At 41.8% G+C, this 11,621-nt stretch overlaps 1 protein-coding gene across 4 annotated transcripts in view; it reads left to right on the top strand.

Annotated features, from left to right (window-relative positions):
* Positions 1-3,129: 3,129 nt before the first annotated feature.
* The window catches only part of dcc (DCC netrin 1 receptor), a 242,443-nt gene continuing 233,951 nt past the window's right edge, over positions 3,130-11,621 (top strand). For 3 of the 4 annotated variants that reach the window (XM_083531093.1, XM_083531091.1, XM_083531090.1), the window contains exon 1: positions 3,162-3,860. In XM_083531093.1, the coding sequence (XP_083387219.1) occupies positions 3,770-3,860 (91 nt within the window). In that variant the 5' untranslated portion in view covers positions 3,162-3,769. Of the gene's footprint in view, positions 3,861-11,621 lie in introns of all 4 variants that reach the window. The other variant, XM_083531092.1, reaches the window with a different exon arrangement.

Raw genomic sequence — 11,621 nt, 5'->3', positions numbered from 1 at the left:
TGTGTGTGTGTGTGTGTGTGTGTGTGTTGTGATTGCAAGATCTTTGGCTTGAGCAGCTTCAGAAGCAGGAACAGATAATTGGGTCCATGTGGAGGAGGAGAGGATGTTGTTCTCTCAGTCAACACATGAGAAAAAAGTCTACACCTATTGGTCCTCCGAGCTCCGTGTCCCTGCGTCAGACAAATAAACTACTGAAGCTCTCCACTAAGAGCTTCGCTCCACTCGTAGGAGCACTGTGAATAAAAATGCTGAAGTCATTCAAAAAATTGGTGTCTCAATGAAGAACTGTGAGAGTGTTGAATGTGTTTTTAATAGTTATATCATTACATATGAATTCCCTCTACCATTTGCTGTTATAATAACCTCCACATTTCTGGGAAGATGTTTCACTAGATTTTGGAGGGCGCTTGCGGTGATTCCCCTTCAGGAACTCGAGCTGCGTCAACGCCGCTTTGGGAACCAGGTGTATAATCTGTGTGTTTCCTTAAGAAAAGGTAAGAAGGTTAGAAGGTAAAAAGAACAAGTAATATTTCAGGTTGTGCGTTTCTCCTTGCTCCTGCGGGAGGCGGGAGGATGTCACTTGTTTGGGGCGGAGCATGCTCGGTCGGCTCTTGAGGGAGCTGACTGCCTGCATTGTGTACGCTTGTCTATGCATACGCTCCGCAAAGAAGGATGCTCACGTTAGCATTCCTTGTGGTTCTGGCCCTGCTTCTGCCGAGGCGAAGCGGCGGTTAAGGTCATGGGTTTTACAAATTGATCTGGCAGAAGGAATAGAGAAGGGAAGGTTCCTTTCTCCTTCCTTATCTCGGTTCAGAAGCCCACTCTGTAAAAAGTTCACTGGGACGGATTCCTTCTTCTCCTGGTAGCCCTTCTAGAACATCCTTCCTGGGAGAATCCTCTCAGGTGGGATATCCTCTCTCAGGCAGGGGGCACTCTATTTCACCCATACCTGGAGGCTGTGGCCCCTAAGTTAGATCCAGTTAACTGCCCGGTTGATCCAGTGCTGGAATTCCTTCAAAAACAGTTCGCCAAAGGGTTGTCTCCCTCCACCCTACAGGTGTACGTGTCTGCTATTGCGGCATATCATGCTCCCCTTGCTGAGCAATCTTAGGGGAAAAACACACATTTCCTTTACTGAGGCCTCTGGTATGACCTAGAGAGACTTTGTGGGATCTGCCCATGTTTGTTGAGGCCCTTACCAAGCCTCCCTTTGAGTCCTTGCTGAGATGCCCTTCAGGTTTCTCACAGCCAAGACTGCTTTTCTTCTGGCCTTCTCTTCTCTGAAGAGAGTTGGGGACCTTCAGGTCCTTTCCGTAGCATCCTCTCTTCTGGAGTTTACCCCAAGCATGGCCAGTGCCTTTCTCTACCCCAGGCTGGGGTATGTTCCCAAGGTGCCCAATGGCCAGTCATGCTCCAGGCATTCTATCCTCCTCCCTTTTGAGACCCAACCAGGAGAAACATAATCACATGTGTCCAGTGCATAAGTCCACAGAACTGCCATGTGGAGGATGTCGGACCAGCTGTTTTTTCTGCTATAGTCCATATAAGAGTGGTCTTCCTGCAGACAAGCAGACTCTCAGCAGGGAGATTGTGAATGCTATCTCCTCTTCTTATGAGTCCTCTGGTCTCCCAGCTCTTTTCGGGGTCAGGGCTCACTCGACCCGAAGTGTGGTGGACTCTGAGGCCTTTTCCTTTGGGGTTTCTCTCCAGGACATTTGCAACGCTGCAGGCTGGTCCACCCCTCTGACCTTCGTCAGGTCTTACAGCCTTGACCAATCCTGGCCCCTCAGTCCTTCAACCTAGCTGTGCCCATCCACACTAGGTAGGGATTTGTTCTTCCCTCTCCGAAACTAACGCAATCTTCATGCGTTATGTGCTTTTATAGCTTTCTGGTCGCTACATCACCCCACCGGTGACGTCACGCCCTTCAGTTGGACAGATTACACACGCAGTTCAGAGTGTGGTCATGCAGAGGTGTTCCCAAAGCGTTGTTGACGCAGTGTCTCATTCCCTCGGGGGAACCAGGGTTACATACATAACCTAGAGACATTTTTGGTCATTCAGCCACAAGGTTGTAAGTAAATTCAGGTACTGATGTAGCTGAGGTGAGGAGGCCTGGGGTGCAGTCAGGGTTCATATTTATCATGTTGAATAGAGTTAAGGTCAGAGCTCTATAGCAAGAGTTCTTTCACTTCAACCCATGCATATCTTAATGGAGCTGGTTTTGTGCACATTCTTATGCTGGAACAGCCTCAAACTTTGTAGTATATTTTTGGAGAAGAACCACAAAGACAGGTGTCTCAATAATTTTAATAATCAAAATATCAGTTTTACATGAAACACTGTTTTTAATGTACTCACATAAATTTTTAAGATTCTCATGAAATCAAGCAAGTTTTTTAAAGATCTTGTCAAAAGACCCTAACCCTAACCCTAATGGTTTTTCAAGAGACACGTGTCTGCTCGTTTTATGAAGATGTCCAGATGTGTCACTTTAATTTCAGTGAAATATCTTCCCCTAGCCTAAATTAGGGAGCTTCACACGCTCTTTTCATCATTTCTCCAAACATTTGCTATGCCTCGTAAATCTTGCCAGAGGTGATCTTCATTAGTGAGTTCTTTTAAAACCTGTTATGCAATTTATCCCAGAGCATTGATCGATAACTCACTTAAATCCTTACACTTGCCCATTTTTCCTGCTTCTAACACATTAACTTTGAGGACAAAATGTTCACTTGCTGCCAAATAAATATACCCCACTCAATATCAAGGTGCCATGATGAAAAGATATTATAAATTTAATATAATATAATATAATATAATATAGTATTATATTTTATAATTATAATAAACTATAATATAATATAGTATTATATAATATAATTATATAATATATATATTATATAGGTATATAAAATTTACTTCACTGCTCATAATGTTGTAAATATAAATCTATATTAAATATATATATTTTTTGCACACACATTTGTTTATATGTTTTTGTTTATTTATTCAATTGCTCTTTTTCTGTGCATTGGAAAATGGAGTTTTATGCATGATGATGCGTAAGGAACCCTTTACGGAATTGCGGAAATACACTGAATTCACTTTGCACAATCCAGTGTGTGTGTGTGTGTGTGTGTGTGTGTGTGTGTGTCCCCGGGATTTCGTCTCTGCTCTCTGAAGATCGGCGCGTTCGCATAATAACGAGCTGCGCGCGCACCGGACCGGCGGCGCGTCTACAGCTGCCTGTAACAAGTGAAAAGCTTCTCTCTCTCTCTCTCTCTCTCTCTCTCTCTCTCTCACTCTCTCTCTCTCTCTCTCTCACTCTCTCTCTCTCTCTCTCTCTCTCTCTCAAACACACGTACTCACACACACACACACACACACACACACCATCTCCTCCGCCTTTCCGTGCGCTCTGGGGTCTGGATGCGCGATGGAGAAGCGACGCGTTTGAAACTGGATTGCTGTTGGAGCGCGCGAGTCATCAGATTTTTTGCTCTGGTTGTTTCTCCTTTTTTTTCTTCTGGACTTGCACTGAGGCTTTTCTTCATTAAAACATTTTTTTTTTTTTTTTGCAACATTTATATTCTTTTTTTTTTTTTCACCTTTTTTTTTTTTTGTTATTTTCACATCTGGAGCCGGATGCGTTGAAGTTGGGCTGCAGCGTGATTTCGGCGTGTCACCGTCCTGGGGGGGGGGAGAGAGAGAGAAAGGCGCGCGCGTTGGCTTTTTATCATTGCACCGCCGTTTCTGCGCACACGCCATGGCGCGCGCCGGTGGACGCGGGCGCGTGAGAGGACTGGCCCTGCTCGCGGTGTGGACCGCTTTGCTCTGCGGCGTCTCAGCAACGCAGGGTGAGTGTCCAGCACGCGCAGCTCTTCTTCCTCTTCTTCTTCTTCTTCTGGTGTACTATCATCATCTTCTCACACACGGCGGTTTCACGCGCGATTCGGTTTACACTCCACGCAAAGTTGCCTATAGCCCCCCCATACCATAAACCGTGCGTGGCGCAGTGCTCAGGACGTGTGAGTGAGTGTGTGTGTGTGTGTGTGTGTGTGTGTGTGTGTGTGTGTGTGCTGGGTTTTATTAGCGTTCCCTCTCATGCATTAATTTTTATTCGTTTAATTTTTGCATCTGATGCATTTTTTTTATGTAAATTTGCAGGCGCGCGATTTAGGTCCAACTTTTGCGGTTTGTTTGTAGCGCATAAGACGCACCTCGGATCAGTTAAGCGGCTTCCTTAATGCACGTGTGCTCCATCAACTCTGGTCCACGGGCTACCGTTAGGCTCAAACACACACACACACACACACACACACACACACACACACACACACACACACACACACACACACACACACACACACACACACACACACCGTGCGGAGGTTCATCCATGGTGGTTGGTTCATGGTGTGCATGGAGGAGCCGTGCATCTGGGAGTGCGTGGGGGAACATCATAGTTCATTCATTCCTTCATTCAATCATTCATTCATTCATTTCATAATGAATGTATTAATTAATTTATTAAGTAATTCTTGTGATGATGAGAATGACGATGATGATGGTGTTTGATTGAGGATTGCTCTATCACTAATTTAATCATGAATTTTTTAACCAAATCTTCCCAATTGTAAATGATTTATGACTCTTCATTCCCTTTTCTTTCTTTCTTTCTTTCTTTCTTTCTTTCTTTCTTTCTTTCTTTCTTTCTTTATAAAAAAAAAATGCATAATTTCTAGCTGCTTTCATCAAGTATTCAAGTCAGAGATCCCCCTTTCCTCCATTTCCGCTGGTCCGCCACTAGGGGCGCTCTTTTGCGCCATTTTGTCCAGCTAAAACCCTGAGATCTGTATTCAGAGAATGAATTGTGTTCACACATTCTTCCAGTGGAAGGATCAAAAGGTTTCTAGAGGAAGTGTGAATATTAAAGACTCATTTTGCATCCCAAACTGCATTCTAGATAAAAAAAAAAGGCGGTGTATGCTGTCTCATCATGATCGTCATCATCACATTAACGTTATATCACAAAACAAAATTGATGTTCGTGCGTCCACGCTCGCTCAGATGTAGCTGTTAATCGGTGAGAGTCAAGCTGACATGCTGCGTTGAATTCGCTGTGCAGTTTTATATGTAAACGCTCACTACGGCTTTGCCAGTGTTTACTTTCCTGTCGGTTTGCACGGTTCGAAATTGTTTAGTGAGGTTTGGGATGCGGCCCTGATGTTGTCTCCACTCGCACGGTCTCGATCGTCTGCGAATGCGTCAGCACACGGTGCAAACTGCAATCTATGTGTGAGAGCGAACGCTTGCGTGTGTGTGAGTGAGTGTGTGTGTGTGTGTGTGTAAGTGTGCGTCCTCCTCCTCTTTGTTGCATTTTTCACAGGGGAGGACAATGTGTCCCGCGGCACTGCAAATTGGTTTCTGGCGATTGCTTACTTGAATTCCTGGCAATCCAATTTGCAGCAGGCATTTCATTCAGAGGAAAGCCTGTCTCTGCCTGTTATGCATTTTATCACTTATGCCACAAGAGGTGCACTGTTCCGCTACAGCTGCATCACTCATTACGCATTTCTTACCTTTCTATTCAGCGCTGTTTCTTTTTTTTTCTTTCACACGGAAGAGTATTTGTTTGATCATTGTTTACTTCATGGCACGACTTCAGGTTCTTATTTTCTTTGGATTTTCAGTTGAAATCATACCTCAGTAATGTGCATTTTACTTGTCAGAAAACATCGAAACAGCTGCAGAATAAAATCCAGGTTTCTAATCATCCTCTCGTTTTGATATTTTATCCCTTCTATAGTAACAGCTCCTATTTTAAGGCTATAGAAAATAAATTCAGGATTCGGATCTTGTTTACGAAGGCAAACGTCTCTTCAGTAATTAGGCAACGTTTTCTGCAAGGAGATATTCTGTAAAATTGTACATCTGTTATGGATGAAGACTCAAGGGTCAAAGTTTCCTTGCATGGCAAAAACTGCAGAGTTTCTCCTGATATTTGATTTCTTTTCTGGTTCCGATGACGAAATGATGAGAGACGTACTGTGGTATAATGTAATTCTCAGCAGGATCTTCTTTTAATGGATGTTTACCAGCATTGAATGTAGCTATAAATGGAAAAAAAAAGTATGATGTGATATTTCGTGTTCATTATGGAAAATGTGGGCAGGAATAAAACCGTTGCTTTATTTTGTCCAACATAAAACGCTGAGCGTTCTAAGGAACGAAACACGTCGTACATTCTTCCAGTGGAAGGATTCAATATTTCAGGGCATTAAAAGAAGTGTGAACATTAAATCCACCTTTTAGTCCCAAAGTACATACTAGATAATTGGGGGATGTACTATCATCACCATCCTCACATTATCATTATACAAACAGTATGAAAAAGAGAACTCTTAAAGAGAGACCTTGGTTTCCTTTTTTCATGCAAAGAAATCTGATGTTCATTTGGACGTGATTTGTTTTCCAGCTAATGGTAGCTATAAAACCTGTAATTCCCTAAGTGTTCATGTTCATCCTTGTAGATTGAGCATCGAATGTGGCTATAAATGGATTGATGCGATTATGGATGGATGGATGGATGGATGGATGGATGTATAGACAGACAGACAGACAGACAGACAGACAGACAGACAGACAGACAGACAGACAGATAGATAGATAGATACCGTAATTTCCGGACTTTAAAGCGCTCCCACTGAATTTGACAAAGATTTTTATTTTAAACATTAATAAACAGCACCTGTCTATAAGCCGCAGGTGTCTACACTGAAACTAATGAACTTTACACAGGCTTTAATGAAAGACCGTGTCTGTTACACGGCTTGTATCTAAACATTAGCCTACCAAGAAAGTCATTGTTCACTGTCTTCCTCCTTCCTTTCACAACTATTTCTCTCGAGAGTTTATCTTTTGGCATCGTTGCGCGTTTAAAAATCACCATCGGTGAATCTTTTCTCCCGATGCCGTGCAGCTCAGAACACAGGTGAAGTGTGTGTTTTCATGCCCGGTTGTTTTCATCGTGACGAATGATTCACATTTCCTGTAGACAGTCCGAGTGAGCGGCAGGTCAAACGTCAGAGGAACATCATCCATATTTATGATGTGGTGCGGCCCGATTCAGTGGGAGCGCATCTGATTTAATATAAAGAGTTTCATTGGTTCACCTGAACCCGTTCGGCAATTTCATTGGTCTAATGTTATGGGGTTCAGTTTTTTGGCTTGAAGTTTGTGAAACCGGGAAAAACCCAGGAAAAATCCATAAATTAACCGCTTGTTTGTTTAAGCCGCGGGGTTCAAAGCGTGGGAAAAAAGTAGCGGCTTATAGTCCGGAAAATACGATAGATAGATAGATAGATAGATAGATAGATAGATAGATAGATAGATAGATAGATAGATAGATAGATAGATAGATAGATAGATAGATAGATAGATAGATAGATAGATAGATAGATAGATAGATAGATAGATAGATAGATAGATAGATACTGTAGATCATAATACTTTAGAACCTAGTATAAAACTGTACGATTGCCCAAGATTTGAACATTATATAAGTGTTCTTATGTAGTTATAATCTATACATATAATTATATCTATATCGTCTTTATCTATATCATGGACCAGCTTTTTAACACTTAGAGAAAACAGTTATATAGTTTGATGGCCAAAATGATCTCCTGGTGCATCGTGGTTGTATGAGCCTGTTACTGAATGTAATCCAATATATGTAGTGGGTCGGAGGAATGAAGATGGAATGTAGGTTTACACACACACACACACACACACACACACACACACACACACACACACACACACACACACACACACACACACACACAGGAATAAACCATTTTAAGATATGCTGTTTGTAAGATAATCTCCTTTCCACCATGGCATCATTGATTCGTTTCCTGTACCGCCATGCAACACAAGCGATTTTTATTCCTCACTCATTACTCCAGCACTCTTTCTACAAAAGTCGTGTTTATACTCGCCATATGCTTATCTCAGTATGCATGTAGCAAAAAGTGCCAATGTGTATCCAACAGAGTGATTTTTTTTTTTTTTGTTGCAATATCGGGCCAAGTGTGTAACATTGATGGATGACTTAGTAATCAAGGAAACCTTGCTAATCTGATAAATCACTGGAGGATCTGTGCGATCACCTGTCTCGCTTCTTTCATCCGTGAAGGAGAAATCCAAAAAAATATACAATCCAAGCTACAGAGACAGAAGCAGAATTGGTATATGTGACCCAGAGCTCGCTTTCCTTTTCCTCTTATGTGAACATAAAAGTTCCTGTTCATGCACTGCGGCTGAGGAGTAAAGGTCAGATCACTTTTTTAAGGAGTTTTCACGCAGACTTGCCAGGATCGCGACTGGAAACAGATGTGTAGTCTTATGAGCTGGAAGATCAGCAGATAAATGTTTGGAGGCGTGGATGAATTTAGGTGCTGGCGTATGCGCAGACGAGTGACAGATTAATGAAAAAATTTGCCGTAAAGCGTGTTAGCAAGGTGTCAGGCCACCGAGAGCGTTGATTGGCATCGATTCTGCAAATCGTTACGACGGAACTAGTTACTGTACCATATAATGAAATGACTTTTACTAAACTATTGTTTGGTGTTGTTTGGGAAGGTGGAAGCTCAGAGATGAATCAGTGAATTGAATGATGGAGTGGGTGGAGAAGAAAGATAGCAGGAGTGATTTGTGATAGAAGGGTATCCGCGAGAGGACAGGATTAGAAACGGATTTATTAGAGGGACAGTGCATGTAGGACGTTTTGGAGACAAGGTGAAGGAGGTGAGATTGAGATGGTTTGGACATGTGCAGAGGAGGGACATGAATTATATCGGTAGGAGAATGCTAAAGATGGAGTCACCAGGAAGGAGGAAAAGAGGAAGACCAAGGAGGAGGTTTATGGATGTGGTGAGGGAAGACATGCGGGTAGTTGGTGTAAAAGAGGCAGATGTAGAGAACAGGGGGGTATGGAGACGGATGATTCGCTGTGACGACCCCTAATGGGAGAAGCCAAAAGAAGAAGAAGACGAAGCCTATGCGTGGAATATTATATTAGTGTATACAGTTTGAAAGCAAGCCATATTGCAATCTGTTGAATAATAGATGGAAAATTCAATATTATTTTGGCATACTATAGCAGTATAGGATTTGAGAAAAAAAATCAAAAAGCAGATATATTGCTGTAGTATTTATTATCAGTAGTATATTATTTAAAATAAAGCCTCTTTTGCCATGTTAGTATGGTGGTATGTGAACTAGGATTTTATCTATACAGACATTATACATGGAATTTTATTTGAGTGTACTATTGAGTATGATAGAACAGTATGTGATTTAAGAGGTGCTGCAGAGCTCCGGTCTTTCCATTAAAACGATCTGCATTCCGATCACCGAGTTCCTCTGCAAACTCATCAGCCTCCTGTCCAAACTGTGCTCCGTGTGTGAGTTTTGTGCAAGTATGCATGTCTTGTTCTGCTCCGCCAACTTTTTGTGTCACTCTTTGTTTGTCTCGGAATTAAGTACCCACATCCAGAGTGTGCCTGAATCCCATTAGTCTTCAGCTAGCTTCTGACTCTGACTCGCACAACAGTGCACTGTTCTTGTTTTTGTTTTTTTCTTCTCCCCTTCCCTCTGCTTCCGTGATAAATGATGGCCGATTTCGACAATTCGGCATCAATCAGGGGTCCCACGGAGCACAGTAATGGGGTATCGATAACACAAGGTGCACATTGAATCCCAAACACCTTGATCCGCAAAACTATTTGCAATTCAAGTTCCAATTACAGCACGGCTCTTACTGATCAATCCCCGGAGTAAACAAGCTCAGGTTCTTCAGAGGATTAATTAGGGTTGTTGCTTCCCGTGTTTTCCCCAATCTGGCAGCTCATACGGAGTGAACAATCAACTGTTTCTTTTTTTTTTTCTTTTTAGGAGGAAAGTTAGTTTCGAAAGTCTGAAGTCTGGTTGAGTTTATCGCCGTTGCGTTTTGTTTGTTGAAATGAAATGGAAAAAAACTGAAAAATGACTTACGGTAGCTAATTTTAGGAGAGCACGCTTCATGACGGATTACCTCGTTACTTCATTCGGAGATTATCTTCGCAACGAATGCCGTGCCTTTTCGAGAATTCGTTTGGGTTTCGATGAATTTTTCCTTTTATGCGCAACGTGGTGACTGGTGGATGGCGTGTAATCCTGATGAGATGAACTGTCACTTGTTATAAGGAATAGTAAGTAAGAGGGATGCTCACAAAAAAACAAACAACAGTATCATCAGCTTTCATTTCAGATCTGTTTAGCTCTGTGTTGCTTCAATTCGCTTTAATAGATTGGCTTAATAAACGTACTGAAAGATTCTATACATCATCTACAGTAAAGCCTATCATCGTCGTCATTAATATTAATATGCATTACAAGCTATTTCATTCAGAACCTGTGAAGTAATTGTGAACAGCTGTGAACTGCATGTTTATTCCTGGTGTATATAAAAGGTATTGGGTGCTTTGAGATGTTTTGCGCACAGATGCAATCAGATCCTGATATTCAGAAATAGTTCTTACAGTACATTACTGTGCAACAACATTAACCAGTCTATTACTATTAAAGCAATACACATATCGATTATGGGTTTCTTCTGGGTTCCCTGGTTTCCTCCCTCCTTGGTTGTAAATATTATTTTGGCATGTTTTCGAGCCCTATGATTGTTTTTTCTAATCAGATTTACTACAACCCTCTCCAGAATAAGGTGGTTACTGAAAATGTATGCAGTAATTTGTAATGTATTAAAGTAACAAGTTTAATGTATACCTATGTTAATGCTAGAAGTAGGACTGTAATACTTCTTAATACTCAAAGACGCCAGTTTCTAAATTGTGTTGAACTATCATTTTGGATGTACCGTAATTTCCGGACTATAAATCGCACCCATATATAAGCCACTGAATACATTGAAACTAATGAACTTTACACAGGCTTTAACGAAAGACAGTGTCTGTTACACAGTGCAACGGGTGAAATATGTTGCGCTACCTTTAGGAGCATAGCAAAAAAGCAGGAGTTTTGGAAACCTGTCTGTGCTTATATGATTTCTGTTGCAACTGGAGTTAGCGAGCTTTCCCATGACTCAGACTCAACGCGCTACAACGGCTTGTATCTGAACAGTAGCCTACCAAGAAAGTCATTGTTCACTGTCTTCCTCCTTCCTTTCACAACTATTTCTCTCGGGAGTTTATCTTTTGGCATCGTCGTGCGTTTAAAAAAACGTTTTTTCTCCCGATGCCGTGCAGTTTAGAACACAGGTGAGGTGCGTTTTTTTTGTTTCCGTTCGGAAATTTCATTGGTCTAATGTTATGGGGTTCAGTTTTTTGGCTTGAAGTTTGTGAAACCGGGAAAAACCCAGGAAAAATTCATAAATAAGCCGCTTCGTTGTTTAAGCCGCGGGGTTCAAAACGTGGGAAAAAATTAGCGGCTTATAGTCCGAAAAATCGTTTTATTGCCTTTTACTGTTTTATGGCCAGTTGTGCTCTTGAACCTTTCTTACACTTTATTGTAGTCTTGTCTGGAACCCTAACTACAAGATAGCATTCATT

Source organism: Silurus aristotelis, assembly GCF_946808225.1.
Source record: "Silurus aristotelis genome assembly, chromosome: 26".
In the NCBI taxonomy this organism is placed as follows: Eukaryota; Metazoa; Chordata; class Actinopteri; order Siluriformes; family Siluridae; genus Silurus; species Silurus aristotelis.
Note: the sequence above shows the minus strand (reverse complement) of the source record. Positions and strands in the feature narration are given on the sequence as shown.